Here is a 16,510-nt window from a genome sequence, read left to right as displayed (position 1 = left end):
TCAAGAGTGTTTGTGTGATTGTTTCAAACACAAGCTACTACAAGTAATTTGAACAGAGTTTTGTTAGTTGTAGAATTTAATATTACTACATTATGTTATCTGTTACATAGAACACTTTAAAAAATAATTTGCATGTGTTATATAGAATTATATGGTAGTCTAATGGCAGATTATTCTTAAATCAAAGTACAAACTACACTTCATTTATAAACTTTAGCAAAGAGATATCTATATCACATATTGGAACTTTCCTTACAGAAGAAAGGCATGGATGGAGACTAGTTACAATATGTTAGGTTCATGAGCATTTCAGATATGTAATTTAGGCATTTGAAAGAAAATAAATATGAGTTGGGATAATCTCTCAACTCTTTAACTATCTGAGAGTTGTGAATATTATAAAATTTTGAAGCATCAAAGAAAATCAGTACATGAAACCACTTTTTTTTTTTTGATTTTTTAATTGAGTTTTATTTTTTGGAGTAAAAGCAGAGTTCCTTAACACTGTGTATGTGGAAGTCAATGTGAGATCAGATCTTTAAAGTGAGGTTGAGATAGGTCATGATTTTTTAGGGTTCAGTAGGTGTGATCTCCCAGTCTGCTTTTATGACCTAATTAGTGTAGAAGTAACAGTAAAGGATGGTACCAGGTCTAAAGGAGCTCTGCTCTAGGGTGGAGCTCTGCCACCTCCTCTCAAACCTCCCCACAATACACTCACTTATTGATATTTTATAGATGGAGAGTCAACTACACACACCTAACTCTCCTAAAGTAGTGACTTCCCACACACAATCCTACATAATTTTATCTCACATTCTCCCTCTCTATGTGTGTATGTGTAAATAAATAATATATATATATATATATATATATATATATTACATATTACTTATTTTGTCCCACACACACATCTATTCAATATACAATACTAGATAGAGACCAAGTACTTGAATCATTTTCAAAAGGATTGGATACTCAATTTGTTCTCAACATGTAAGCCACCATATGTATTTTTAGATATAAAATAGTGTTTCTAAATAATAACTTTAGAATATCATAACTTGCATAATATGTGGTAAAAAAAAATATTTATATATATGTGTATATATATATATATATATATGAATGTTAAATAGACATAGATTTTTACTAAATCAACTCAGCTATCAAAACCATCATTAATAGCTTTCATCGCCCTTCTCAATGCTAATTGTCCATTCCTTTCTTAGTGCCAATCCCTTGCCATGACCTCCCCATATTTGTTCCTAGTCTCCATTCTTTGCCCCATTCTCAACCTTTGTCTCTTATTCATGTTTGTTGCACAAATTGTGATCTACTATTATGGTCATAGAGTAGATTATGCAATGTTGACCATATTGTAAGTGATATAGCATTAGTTGATAGTTTATTATGCACTATCCTTTAAATTCAAACATTCTTGTATTAAAAACATACTCATGAAGTACTATTTGACCATCTTAGGTGGTAAATAAATGTAAAATTGATAAAGATACGAAAATACAAATCCTTCATTCATTTTTCTTATTTTGAATCATCTTGCCTATCTCCAAATGGATTATTGTTGTGAGCTAAGACTTTAAGCCTAATAATAATTTGAAGAGACATTGCACCATATTATATTATTAACTATTTTTGGAGCACTTATCAAATACCTCTTATAACTCTTTGAACACTTGAAGTAAAGTAACTTTAGAAGAAGTAATTGAATAATTGAGATCAAGACATATTACAATAGATTGGACATGACCTTTAGATTTAATTTAAGCTTTCATGTGCAATTCTTGTTTGCATCAATCTTTTGCTCTATATTCTACCACTATTGCTAAGAGTCTTAAACTTGAACAAAAAGATATTAACCATAAGTTAAGAATCCAAAGCCAAAATAGTACTATATAAAAACAATAAAAGTATATAATGTATGAGACAATCATCTTTCATTCCATTATTTGAAGTAAGCTCTCCACCTCTTGGATGTTGGCATTATATAATCCAACATTTATACTTAGGGTTGAACATCATTTGTAATAAAATATGTAAAGATCATGATGTTTGGAGGTCCACTTGCTTAAAAAGATGAGTCGGGACAAGGAATAAGGAATGAGAACAAGGACGAGGAGGATTTCAAGATGGGGGATGAGAGTTGGAAATGAGGGGAATGAGGATGGGGAGGAGTAATGGTGGTTTTGATAGGTGGATTAATTTAGTAAAAGCTTAGGTCTATTTAATATTCACCTATACATACAATACATGTGCACATACAAAAAAATACACTATAAGGTAGTTAGCTTAATTTGATAGATAGTTTTATTTTGTTATTTCATGTTTATAAAAAATCACATTGCAAATAAATTAGGAAATGCCAAACCACCTAATGGAATCATAGCTTTGTTAGACCTCAAAATTCTTTGAAACATTCTCACATTACATGAACATCTCTATTTATTACCATAAATCAAATGAAGTAAAGAACACATATGTGAGATCCACCAGTAAACTGACATCATGGTTCCAATCAACACAGTTTGAAACAAAACAAACAAAACACTTATTCCTATTGAATCAAAAAAAAAAAAAAAAAAGAAGAAGAAGAAGAAGAAGAAGAAGAAGAAAAAGATATATATGGGTAAATGCAAACATTTTAGGTGCAATCATGTGCAACAATAATAAATTTGAATGTACACCACTAATAATTTATAAATTCAAAAACCTAAAAAGTGATAGTGAAAAACAATTTAATATAATGTATATCTTAATTTCCCTCACTTCAATTAGTGCATGTCTTGATCTGCCAATCAATAACAATAATGTTATATAAAATCATCAAAGTCATGACTTGCACAGTGTTGATGAGACATGGGTGTAAATATAGAAATTGCCACAAAACCTCCTTACTTTTCCACCCATTGCACAAACATCTAGTTCTGACACACAATAAGTCATGACTGGGCTACAAGCTCAAGACATTGAGACTTCCAACACTACTCAGACTCAATTCACACATGTTAAATTTAGACTAAAAACACCCCCCCCCCACACACACACACATAATTAGTATCTTTTTGCTTCCCTTCCCATTTTTTTTTTTCTTCTGTCATTCAAATGCTGATTTAGTGGCTTGAATTGAAAGGACTTGGGATTTCTTAGTACTACATGGCCTTGTGACAAGTGCATTATTTTGTTGTCGCAGCAAGAGCCTGGTTTAGTACCCCCAAAAACACTCTGTAGCTTCTGGCACAACACAACACAACACAAGAAAAAGGCTATAGGGAGGGGGAGCAAAAAGTGTGTATTGTTTCCCTGAAACTGGAAAAAGTCTGACTCGTCCCAGGCAATACTTTATTCATCCACTTTTTACTGACCACCAGTTGCTTTGACACAAAACTCTGCTTAGAAGCAGTCTAACCAGGCTAATCCCAAGGTTTGGGATGACAATGAGAATTCTCACATCCATCTATCTTCCTGACTACTTTACTTTCTACTTTTTGGGAGCAAAAAGTAGAGTGGTCCTTAAGTATTTCTACACAGCTAATATTGAAGCACCAGAATTCCAGAAGTTATCTCTCACTGGCACCAGCATTGCTTATTCACATATCTAGGAAATATTTGGCCCGGGCAGTTTTGAAACGGGCAGCTCAGTTATATTTCATTCTTTCTTTCTTTCTTTCTTTATAATATATTATTTTATACTATTTTATTTGGGTACCCAATATTCTCTTCTCGTATCCATGATATTACTACACAGTACTTGCCGCAGTGTGCCTGGGGCTGAAGCTGCCCTTTTTCCTCCTTTGAAGCTTTCAATCCGTTCAGGACACAGCTATGCTGCCCAGCCCAGCCAGCTCAGCGCGGGCAGCGGGGGTGAATTATTGGGGGGCTCTGTCAGAGCATTCACATGCAATGGTGATTGATGTGGGCATGGCAGTTGCTTCTTGGCAACGAGGGATTTTTTTATTTATTTATTTTTAATATGTATATATATGTATATACATATATATATATATATATATATTCGTTTGTGTTCCCAAGTGGCTTGATATTGGTCAGGGTGCATTAATTCTTTTGGATGGGAAAGCATGGATGTGGGCTTGGGTAGTGGCTCTGCAGCATATATCATGAACAGCAAAAAAAACCTTTGCAGGAGTGTTCACATCAGACTTTGCCACAACTGCTCCAATTAGTTTTGCTTCCCAAAATGTAATCAGAATAAAATAAAAATGGAAAAGGTAAAAAGAGAGAAGGAAAGCAAGAGACCAAGAAGAAGGTTGCAAGGTAGGTTGGGTTGTTGCATTATTTGTGGCTGCATGTTCTTCTCACACCAAGGAAGACTTAGAGTTTCATGAAATTGTATTTTTTTAAGTAGAGGGGTGATAACTATGCAAACTTAATGTTTTTAAGTATGAACTTTCATATTCTGCCCAAACATCACATTTTGATGAGGTTTTTATTGACAGAGATATAAATATCAGAAACCAGCTACCAAATGTGTGCTTACATTTGAAAACCTTGTCGTAGAGTTTTGATAATATATGTAATCTGAGCTCACCCCAGTCATGGCATAGTGAATCTCAACCACCACCAAGACTAATCTGATAAGCCAACCATGAAGATACAGATAAATCAGGACATGCTTTTCCCAACCTCCATAGTAATCAAGAGATGCTGAACCGTGTATCAAAAACAGTGAATTGGAATGCAGGACATGGATTACATATATATATATATATATATATATATATGAGGGCAACCTTGAATCTGGGCAAAGGGGGATGCAATAATTTGGGCACTTGGACCAGAGGCAAGGATTGTTGAAGAATGGGATGGTTGAATTTCATATACAAGCATAAAAAACATAGAAACCAAAAAACAAGCAAAAAAAACACAGAAAACACCAAAAATAAATAAAGAGAGAGAGAGAGAGAGAGAGAAAGAAAAGAAGCAAAACCAAACCAAACCAAACTATTTCTACATGGAGTACAAAGCACCGAACAGCCACAGAAACTGACGAGTTACAGTAGCAGCGGCGTTGCCTGCATGTGAGACTGGAGCTGGTCGAAGTGTCTAATCGCAGATAAAGGGCAAGTAAATCCCCGCCCGGGTCGGGCGATAACGGGTGGGGGGGCATATTCCCCCGACCCGGGCGACTGACGTCCTACGTGGCAGGGGCAAAGAGGAGGGATGATCCCTGCCACGTAGCGGAATCATCGTTCAGGTTCTGCAGGAATGCGCGCTGCCGCATGGTGCCCATGATGGAAGGGCGAGGCTGGTGATTGCAGTCGCAGTAGTATCAGATGCATGAGTAGCAGCAGCTCAGCCGAGCCCTGACAATCGCCGAGCGAGCGAGCGAGAGAGAGAGAGATTGGGTCTGTGCTACAGTCTCGAGAGAGCTGAATCCTCAGTGGTCCGTGAGGTCGCAATCGAGTTTGCTGCAGCACGTCGTGTTGGTCTTACATAGCTGCAACCCGCACTGGTAGCACAGTCTGCCACTTACCTGCGATGCGCACCCTCCATAGCCAGCCTGCTTCCTGCCTTCCTCCCTCGCTGGTGAAGTTAAGAGAGTGTGTTCACGCTTTTTCTGCGTGTCTCATGCACGCCCGCCTCCATCATTGCCCCCACTGCCTGCCCGCTTTTATCCCCACCACCTCTCTGGATTCGGATTTTCATTCTCGTATCTTGCCAGTTTGTCGTTTGCAACGGAAGGCGCGAGAGCCCGCTTACAGCCTTGCTTGAGGGGCGGGGGAGCAGTTGGGCTTCTGTTGTTGTTGTTTTGCACTCGAGTGCGCGTCCTCGAGTTATTGCAGTTTGTGCCGTGTGGGGAGTGGGGTGGGGTGGGGTGGGGGAGCCTCGAAGGTCGTAGAGAGAGGGACTTTGGTGTATGCAGGTCGTGCAATTATGCTGCAATACCCTGCCACGGTTTCGCGTGCGGGAGGGGGCCCGGGTGAGGATGACATGGGTCTGATGGGATCACAATTTGGGTTCGTGCTTGGAGCGAGGAGCCGCTCTAGCAGCTCCGTATTGTTATCCTCTTACTTCTAACTGCTGCTGAGCTTTCTTGGTGAGAAGTTCGAGCGGATCTTGAAATTCCGAAGCCTGTGACACTTGAAATCGTCGAGCTAGAGTGGGGATTTAGATAGTGTGTATACAGTGGTTCTCTTTCGACGGCTCATTTGAGGCGTTTGTTTTCTTTTTTCGTGTTCTTTTAGTCTTGAAGGATTTTATGAAATTGATTAGTATTTTTTATTTTATTTTATTTTATTTTGTCTAGTTTTCGTGATTTTGGTTCTCTTCATGTTGCACTGAGACCAGAAATCGCAATTTTTAGAAAGTGAGGGTACAATTGTGAGTGGGTTGCAATGAGGGGAGAAGCGCGAGTGAGGGAGGCTTTGGGATTTGTGACATTGCTATGGAACCATCCGTTTCTGACAGGCATGCTAATCCTCATTTTCACTCCGCCCTTTTTCCCCCTCGTGGTATATTTCTCCCCGCTTCTCATGTCCACCGCGCTCTGCGTGGTGGCGCTTGTGAGTGTGGGCTCCCAAATGGAGAAGATTAAGGCGGAGGGCGGGCCTGGGCAGTTCGAGAATCATCTCAGGCGAGATCAAGGAATCAGCACATGGATGCCCAGGGACGGACTAAGAATTGAATCCTTGGGTCACCACTACGGTCATCGCGACAATCGTCACCGTAACCATTATGCGAACATCAACGTTGTTCCTGTAACGCCGTCATGGACTGAAGGAAGTGTTGGTGGAGCCACGACGACACGTGTGTCAGTGCCATTACGTCCAGAACCAGTGGAGAACAATCCACCGACGCCAGCGGCTGTGGAAAGCGACGAAGATTGGTTGGATAAGTGGGTCATGGAGTATGAGTCAAGACCAGGATGGGGAGAGCAAGAGGACCAGACCTTACCTACACCAGTAATTCAGACGTCGACAAGATCACTGGCACCAGCTACATCAGTAATCCCTACGTCCATTTCCGGAAGAGATGAAAGCAATGAATACGTGTCATCGGTGTCTCCCGTTAAACGAACTAGATCAGAAATCCATGAAGAAAAATGTCCTATAGCTTCTGTTCCAGCTCCTGCTGTGGCTCGCGATGCAGGGGCTGCTTCAGCTCTAGTGGCACACAGGGAGAATTTAACACGTTCCTTCCCACCAATGCCACCAACGCCTACATCTGGAAATCAGGAAGAGGTAGTGGTGGTTTTGAAGGAGTCCGTTCTGCAGCCTTACATTTCTTTTGCACCAATCTGCACGGGCAGAGAAAAGCAAGTGAACAGAATTTGCCAGCCCACACAAGAGATGCATACAGTTCCGACGAACAGTGTGGTTGTGGAGCGCGTGTCAGATGTTCAAGCTTTGCAGTCTATCGACAAGCTGCTGTACGCGGAAATGGGTGGATCCACACCTCCCATTTCACTCCCAAGAAATGCTGGGAGCTCTGCGGACGTGAAGAGCTCTAGATTGGAGAATTCGAGCGGCACAAAGCCGCAAGTTATTCTTTATGAGGAAGCAATGAGTCCTCAGTTGAATGCGAAGGCAAGTGTCTCAGCTAGCAAAGGACACGCAGTGGAGGCCTCAGAGAAGAATAGAAACAAGATAGCCATTGGTGCTTCACCTGACATTGCTGGAGAAACTCCGCTCCTTCGCCACCTGAAGACATCGCGGACGGAGAAACAGAGCAGGACATCTAGTGGCTACTCTCCTCTTGTGCTTCGTACTTCAAGAGGCCTTATGTCAGAGAAGGTATTGCCTCCTCCCCAATTTTCTCCTCGCCTCTTGCAAAGCTTGCAACCTTTGCCCCCAAAAGGATTCTCACCCCGCCTGCCGAATTCAAGTATGGTTCCCCTTAGTAACCCGGTGGAGAAGATTCCTCAATGGGTGTACGATGGGATTCCGAAGGAAACAACCGAAACCCAGGTGAAGCAAGCAGAAACCGCGAAGGAAAAGCATGTCACGGCCTCCGAACAGGCAGTGAAGGTACTATCCTACCCGAGGAGGAGGACGCATGCTCGTCGACCATCGCCAATTCAAGTAAATTACGATGATTTACAACCTCGGTCATTCAATGTGAGCACAGCCAACAAATCGAATATTAATCTAGCCAAGTCCGTGGCCCCCGATACAATTCTGAAGGAGACAACATCCGAACAGGCACCTGAGGTTAGTCCTCACATGCCGGTTGCAAGGGCAGACTTAGCCTGTGGAGCCGCGACGATCAGAAAGCCAGTCGACGCCGACCCGCCCCCCAACCGCATTTTGGAGAATTTTGCAACAGAGCGTATGCATGGGAATGATGTTCCCCATGGAAGTACAAAAGTAGCTTCGATCGAAAAGGCCGCATTGCCAATCTCCACAACTCCTGCAGCATTTTCACCACGCACAACCCCACTAGCAGTAGCAGCTTCTTCTGATGTAGATGGTGCAGCAGTATCACCCCGACAAGCTTCGGTAGCAGCGTCTCCTCGGACATGTTCACCTACTGCGTCATCTTCTCGTGAAACCACGATGGCAGCGTCACCTCGACAAGCCTCAATTGCAGCATCTCCTACACCAGCTTCGGTAGCGTCATCACCTCGAAGACCTTCAGTGCCATCCTCACCTTCGATTCCATATTCTAGAAGACGCAGACATGGCTTCATGTACGCTTCTGACAAACTTGCGTTAACAAGTCCAAGCCTCCTGGACGAAGTATCATACTACTATGATGCTCCTCCAGCAGCAGCAGCTGATAAGGAGGAGAAAGTTGTAGCTGAATTGGCAGCTGAATCGTCTGAGGAGTACGTTCCCATCGAGAAAGAGGTGAGCTCTCTACCAAAGGTAGAGGTCAACGATTTGCCAGACTTGAAAATTGAAGAATACTCCATCTCTGCTCCATATCCTGTGGATGGAGCGCTTCACTGGGGCAGGAGTCTCAGCGCACGAAGGTCGTCACCATCAAGGAAATCCAGGAGGCGACTCGAACCAAGGAGAGTTGTGATGAGCCAAGATACTGACAGATTCTCTTTGAAAAAGAGCTTGTCATTGAAAATTTTAGACTCCACATCTGATGACGAGCGCGAGTCTGTCACCCCTAGAGCTTCACGGCGGTTGGGCAGGACCATCAAGCCACTTGTGTGGCGTTCACGCTCCATGACGAACCGAGAGGATAGTGATTGAGCTCTTTCAGCAGAACTCAAACACATCCTGTTCCTAGTTGGTAGCTCGAGGTTTAGTGATCAGAGAAGTTTCACTATATTTGGCCGCTGATCTGCAGACTCTTCGTTCGTAGGAATTGTCTCCAATTGCTTCAAGTGTGAAAACTATCTCAATGATTAGCTCGCAACAATTACGGGTCGATTGAATACATTTGGTGACTAGGAGTCTGCTCTGCAGACAGCAGAGGCTCTACGCTATATGCGCATGTGAATGTGCAAAGTAGGAATAGGTCATTGGAGCATTAGAATTGTCCATATTACAGAGATCGCATGATGTGTACAGTATTAGGTCCCCGCCATAATCCCATCTCGGGAGCGCAAGAAATGGTGAAGTTATAAGAGCAGACAGGTGGTGTTCAGCCTGTTGGTAGTTTGGATTGAGAGATGAATGTCAAGCCATCTCAGGAATCGCCTCATAGGATTAAGAATTGGTCTTCTTAATAGTCGATCAAGCACTTGTGAAAGATGATGCCATTCGGAAATGAAACATGCCAATCCATGATAGGAATCCTATTATCTGTAACTGTTGAGTGATGCCTCCTCTGTTGGCAGCTTTCCACATCCTCAGCTACTTCCATATTGCTCTGTACATGCCTGCATTATTCCGGTGGACGTTGTATTGGCAAATTCGATGCAGTGAGGATAAGTGATAAGTCTAGTTTTCTTAGTTACATTTACTCTTTCAAGTACCTGCTGAGCCATTGTCGGAAATACCCAGTCCTGGGGATGAATATATGAGTTGACGAAAATCTCTGAGGTGCCTCCAGAGTCGCGACGAAAACTGAAGTGTGTGATTTAGTCTGTGAATCATTAACGTACTCGCCGTCGTGAACACCTGATGGTGCGTCCGCAGGTGCAGCAGCGAGTGATGCTCAAGATGTATGCAGCTGTGTCCTCACCACTCCTCTGCTAGCCTGCTCGCACAATTTGGGTTGTCATTTTGTTCCCTAAGCCATCACATCATCAGTTGGTCATTTACTTATTCTGAGTTTACAAATACAAGGAATTTAGGCACAAGATCATGATTCAATGACTAGGTGACAATGGACCACCGCACGTAAACATGAATGGCTGCAATCGAACATTGGTGGAGGCCATGCGTCAGCCCCATAATGACTCTTGTAACATTTTTCTACTGCCCAACAAGCGTAAATCCTAGGTCGCGCAAGCCATTGTACATGATATAAGCATACATCACCGACTTTCGTTACCTCCAAACTTCTTGTATCAGGTTTCCAATTGTCCCGAATTTAAATAAGTTGCTAAAAGCAGCACAATTCCTACCATATTTAACTGATTGTTGCAACACAATTTCAGATTTCATCATGAGTTTCCCATCGTCATCCCCACCTTCCTCAAGTATATCACTGGCAGTTTCTTGTTAGTGCAGTACATGGCATAGGTTGTCAATTATGTTTACAAAGACCCCAAGACGCATGCTATAATACCTCTAATTTCTTACATTCCTATGTATTGAAGAGCAAAACGTTTTTCCATTGACCCATGGAACTCTGGACAATCTAATGAACCTCTCCACAGCACAGATCAGGCATCCTACTGAATTTCCAGTCCAAGAGCTAGCAACAGACGCGCATACAAAAGAATGTGAGATGCTCGATCAATCTGAACACGCCCACTTGCAGCAACAGTTAGACTCCAGGATCGACAAAATTGTACCAGTTACCTCTTGATTCGCAACGAGCACAAAAGAATGCGTGATAATACAAATGTGGGAGAAAATTACATGCGATCCAAGTTACAATCACAAACACTTCGAGGGACACAGCTTTCTCTCCGTCCCACTACAAAACCCTATTAGAAATACGTCGACTGACTGTGGAGGATGTTCAAATGCGCCAGGATCTTGGCTGCCAGAGGACGCGTTACGATGGAGCCGTTCTGCGTCAAGTCAATCAGCGGCATCTGCGCTGCGCTCCCAAACTCAACCTTGTACTCCTCAATGCGAAAAATCTTTTCGAGCATCCACACTGCCTTCTCCTTGACATCCACACTCCCTACCGTCAATAACCGAACGATGGGACGGATGCCTTGCGCTTGCGCTATCACCTTAACTCCATTCTCCAGGGTTGCATCGTTGAGAAGAAGCGTTCTGAGGGCAGTGAGCGCTGCGTCATCAGCTCCGTCCTCTTGCTCTTCCAGCGCTTGCACTAGAGGTAGCACTGCTTGTGCCATCACCAAACAAAACGTACTCTTTACGGTGCAAGGGCCACCATGGATGCAGCAACCCGCGGGCGTGGCGGGTCTGCACCAGAGCAAGCACGACTGGGGGACGTTGTCTATTGAAGCGAGACTATCGCTGCTGAGAGAAAAGTGACCGAGAGCAATAGCAGCCCTGCACTTCGCCAATGGTGTCCCAGTTTGCAAAATCGTGACAAGACGAGGGATTGCGTCGAGGTCAGCTGCTTTTTGACGGTGTGCTGTAACGTTGGGGTTTTCAGGAGACGTGAAACGTAAGAGAGCTCCAGTAGCGCTCTCTGAGAGTGCATTCCGCACAGCCCGAGGGCTACTCTTCAATCCCCTCGAGGGGATAAGGAGGTTCACAATGGCAGCTAATGCGTCGGCTTGCAAGAGGATATCCGTCATCTGAGCGCTGGTGGTGGGGAGATTACTAATAATCCCCACAGCCGCGAGTTTCTCTTCATCTCCACTCGAGTCCCCAAGCAACTTCACCAATGCTCTTATGTAGCTCGGCCCTAAGTGGTCAGCAATATCCTTCCCTGCTCCCTCGCTTGACAAGCACTTCAAAAGCTTGAGCGCGTGAATACGAACATCTTCAACGGTATCCTCACAAAAAGGAAGGAGAAGCTGGATGGCGCCAACTTTTCGCATTTTGGTTCGCACTTCCCGAGCATTTGGGATGCTGGACATGCCCAGAAGTGCACGGAGTAGATGTCCCCGAATGACTGCCCCTTCAATGTTGAGTAACGACAGTAAATGGACCATGGTTTTATCTGATTCGAGAATGTTATAATGGTGGTCAATCTTGTCTTCTGCTGTCGTGCTCGCCATGGCGAGATTTGCAAGAGTAGCAGCTGCATTCTCTTTCAAGCTCGTCATGCCAGAAGTCACGGAAAATAAGAGCTGTAGAAGTGGAGGAATTACCCCAGCTTCAATCATTGTGTCTCGATTGTCAGGCAGCGTTGAGAGATTCTTCAATGCTCCCAAAGCTGCCGTTTTTGCTTCCAATTTTCCTATAGAGATCATGCTCACCAAAGGTGGAATGGCTCCTTGCGCTGCAAGAGCTGCTTTGCTTTGGTCCGTCAGCCCCATCCGTGACAAAGCGTTAGCCATAAGGATTTTCGCCATATCCGGACCTGAGAGAAGAGAAAAAGTTAAGTCAAGTAGAAACCTGACAAGAAGAAAGTCAAGTAGAAACCCATAAGTGCCGCTTGACCATCAGGTAGGTAATGGATCATTACGGAAGTGAAGTTCGGCAATGTGTTTAAACAAAAAGTGGTTTGAAGCCGTGATAAGTCAACAGACTACTCTCTAGAGGGAATCAATACACATCACAATATGGTTATGGGAATTTCTGAGATTACTCGTTCTTAGAAAGCTAAATTTTGGGTGAACAGTGATCCTGCAGTGATGTAGGTTACCGAAATACAAAGAGAACAAGAATCAGCAAAAGCGCAACATGTCATCTACAGATGCACCTGGAATGGTAATTTCTACCTCTTTTTAAAATGGTACGAGTATCTCAAGGGAATTGAGGAACTCATGAGATTGGACATTGTTTAGATTTCAAGTGTACTGAGTCCCTCCAGAGAATAGCATGATGATTTTTCATGGCATTAAATCACTTGGCAATCTTTAAGACATTGTCATCGAGCACATTAAACAAGCAAACTTGACCCACTGGAAAGAAATGTAACACAACTAGCAAATGGGACGCCTTACATTTTGACACACGTTGCTTACTTCTCTCCCTAATTCAAAATAGCTGGTGTCTCAATGGAAATAGGTGAGTATCAAGAATAATGGACTTAAATGAGAGAAAACGTGCGAAATTTCTCACACCGCAACCTCACCTTCGTTCAGACGTTGGGTGAGAGGTCCAAAATAATTTGCTTCGCCCATTTGAACAACGTTCTGGTCATTGTTTGCAAGATCATTGAGAAGCTCCTTGGCATCAGTTACAGCGTGAGGGTTCTCGGCATTCAACATAGTGACGAGCAGTAAAATGCATCCCTGTACCTTACCAATCTTCTCGCAGATTTCAGGATCTTTGGAGAGCTCTCGTAACAGTGCCACTGCTTGTCTACCTTCTCCTAAGTCCCTAGCCAGCGATTTCACTACTAACTTGATTGCCCCCGCTGCTGCAATGTGCTCCTGATTGCATTCACCGAAACCAGCATCACGGAATTACTTTCACATTATTTACCCTCGTGAAAAGAAAGGAAAAAGAAAAAGAAAGTCTTCCTCAAAGAAATCACAAGGTCTCAAGCTTCAAATTGTTAGAGAAATACAAGCAAAGACGTGATGAGCACCAAAAAAAACGAAATTGGGATTGAAGGATTTGACCGAAATACCTTGTTTTCTTTGTTGTCGATAGACAGACTACGAAGCACTTCAAGAGTCTCCTTACGAACGGTTCTCTGACTAGATGATAGGAGCTGAACTAAACACGGAATGAGACCCTCAAGAGCAATCCAGTACCGATGGATACCCTTCTCTTCACTCAAATCCAGCAACATCCTCAACGCAGAACAAATCTCACTCTCACTGGTACTTTGTAGCTTTGGCTTTGTGGCGGCGATACTGATAGCTATATTCCTCTCTTTCCATTCTTGTATGGACTTTTTCAATGCAAGGTTCAGCTTGATCTGAAGGTTCTCAAGCTCAACTTTTGTGATGGGACAATTAGAATTTCCAGCGGAAAACCACTTCTCGATCGCATACCTTTCATATGTTTGACCTGACGCTATATCAACTGGCTCCTCCATAATTTCATGGGTAATTGGGCAGTAGAAGGATTGCAGAGGCGGAAGGGGATGTCCACCCCAACCACCCAAACCTCTCTTCTTTTGATAATTTAAACCCTTTTCACTTGCAGAAGTGGCTGCATCCGCACAACTAAGTATCGCAATTATCTGCTCAAGGTACCGATATTCTTCCTGGTTCTCCCGTGAGCGTGCATCTTCCTTTTCTTTCTTGAGACTATCCAGCTCCAACTTAAGAGACGATGGATTCGTTGAGACCCCAACTGCTCTTGCAATTTGCAACAGCAGATAATTCGCATACTTAGAGTTCGACTGCTGGTCATGGATACCAACTTTGATTTCATTAATAATGGCCTCCTCAACCGTGGCAGGTTTAAACTGAGCCTTACGCATATCACTAGACAACTTGGACATCATTTCCTGAATCTCCACGGCTAGGTCTGAATTGGCCACGGGAACGGAATTCAAACAATAACCAAGCTCATGAGTAACGTCCTCAATTTCCTTGAGAAAATCCTGACATTTTAAAATGAGGTAGAACTTGCTCTTTGAGGAGAACTTGTCGATGATGTTTTTCAACTTTACTATTTCTTGTTCTAAGGATATCAGAGTAACCTGCATAGCCGCAGGGTCGCTCACCTTCTTGCCAGTGAGCTCCTGCAGAACTGAGCGAATACTCTCAAGATATCTGGACAACACTCTGAAACTCTCCTTTCCTATCAACACTCCTTTGGCAGATTCCTCAACGAGCTCAACTTCCTTCGGTATCCTCGCCAGCACCTCCGAGTATAGTGCCACTGTAGCATTGTCCATGCCCGTGTCATCCTTCATCCTTCCCAATCCGATGGGTCATGTTCAGATTCCCCTTTCCCCCCTTCTAGCTACAAGTGTGCGCAACCCTCACATTCCCACACCATATCGGCACTTCGGTTGTTAATTGCCATATGCTACTCTCTTCACGTACACTGAACTTGCCCCTTTCCCTGGCTTCAAAAGCACCGACTTAAAAATTTGCTTCGATTAGCAAGTACCCACAGAAGCCAAAAACCAAATCTGTTTTGGCTCGCAATTAGGGGCATAACAATCCCTACTCCTACTGGGCCTACCTTGTACTTAGTCACGTAGAACCTAATTATATTTCAGTCCTTCAGATGATTCTGTTAATCAACAACAAATCTTCACACCAGCATGTCCAAATATATATTGTCATTAACAGAACACGGCTTCCGCTTCTTCACGGCAATTCATCGTTTCCAGGTGAAGAAACGGGGGAGTCTGCATTTTCGAGTTTCAATAGGTTCTCGAAATTGTCTAGCAACGTCGCGGTTAAAATGCTACAGGACTGGTATTTACAAGATTTTCACCAAATCTATCCTGTCCTGAAATACAAATTCCTAAGAAAAACCAATGATGCATCTACGGCTTAATACAAAAGGCAGTGCCATAGAGATACTCTTCTAATAAGACCAGCCTCGATAACCTCAGAATCGGAACTCTAATTGGCTCTCGACATGGAAGGCAACTAGCTAACGCCGACAATCGTCACATCAACCCTACCGACTAAATTCGGTCTGGGCTACTAAATACTTCCATACAAATCCAAGAAAGAGTACTCGACTATCACAAAACATAAAGCTCCGCTACCACGTTCTCCCAGATTCAGAGCTAAGCGCAGATAATCCCCAACAGAGATGACCTTCCCTTCATCATTCCAACCCTTAACGGGCACTCGCCAGCTTCGGAAAATCATGACGTCGCCTCCCCAAACAACGCCTCTATCCTTTCAACAAAACCAAATCTCAACACTCACCATCCCTCTCTCTCTCCCACGCTGTGCTTACGCAATCAGAAAAGCTAAGCTCTCAAGAGCACATTTCGATATCACCAGGAGGTAAAAACAATTTCAAAAAAAATGAACTCACAAGCTGGCATGACCACCGAGAGAGACAGAAACAGCTCCTAACAGACAAAGCAAAATGTGCGGCAGCAGCGAAACGCTACGCGGACAGCTACGAAAGCGTCGCCTCCATCCTCGGTGCAAAATTTGTCTTCGAGCTCCGATTCTTGAGCCAGAAGGACTTAAGCTCCCGGGACCCTAAAAAGTCACAATCCCGCGGAATACGTCCCAGCAATGACAATTAAACTTGGGCACACGAGAAAGCATTGCCGAAGCGAAGCACAAGATGAAGTTCAGTGTACGTGAAGAGAGGAGCTTGTTTTTCACAATGGAGTGTTTAAGTTTTTATGTTGTTTTTATGTTGTTTTCATATTGTTTTTTTTATTTCAAATGGAGTGTAAAGTCTCCATTGGGTGTTAATTCAACACG

At 43.3% G+C, this 16,510-nt stretch overlaps 1 protein-coding gene across 1 annotated transcript; it reads right to left on the bottom strand.

Annotated features, from left to right (window-relative positions):
* Window positions 1-10,882: 10,882 nt before the first annotated feature.
* LOC112290686 (U-box domain-containing protein 43) lies at window positions 10,883-16,298 on the bottom strand. The gene is made up of 3 exons (XM_024537250.3): window positions 13,774-16,298; window positions 13,273-13,573; window positions 10,883-12,555 (listed from the first exon to the last, which is right to left on the bottom strand). The coding sequence occupies exons 1-3, from the start codon at window positions 15,013-15,015 to the stop codon at window positions 11,036-11,038; spliced, it is 3,063 nt and encodes a 1,020-aa protein (XP_024393018.1). The 5' UTR covers window positions 15,016-16,298; the 3' UTR covers window positions 10,883-11,035.
* Between the last annotated feature and the right edge of the window lie 212 nt (window positions 16,299-16,510).

This window comes from Physcomitrium patens, chromosome 13 (genome assembly GCF_059467195.1).
Source record: "Physcomitrium patens ecotype Gransden chromosome 13, ASM5946719v1, whole genome shotgun sequence".
Taxonomy (NCBI): Eukaryota; Viridiplantae; Streptophyta; class Bryopsida; order Funariales; family Funariaceae; genus Physcomitrium; species Physcomitrium patens.
The sequence above is the reverse complement of the archived record's forward strand: the minus strand, read 5'-3'. Positions and strand labels throughout refer to the sequence as shown.

Bases quoted from the DNA above. Each gene is read 5' to 3' on its own strand.
- LOC112290686 (XM_024537250.3), bottom strand. From the start codon at position 15,015: ATGAAGGATGACACGGGCATGGACAATGCTACAGTGGCACTATACTCG. The intron at 13,574-13,773 runs GTATTTCGGTCA...GAATGCAATCAG, and splicing joins TCGACAACAAAGAAAACAAG to GAGCACATTGCAGCAGCGGG. The intron at 12,556-13,272 runs GTGAGGTTGCGG...CTCTTCTCTCAG, and splicing joins CACCCAACGTCTGAACGAAG to GTCCGGATATGGCGAAAATC.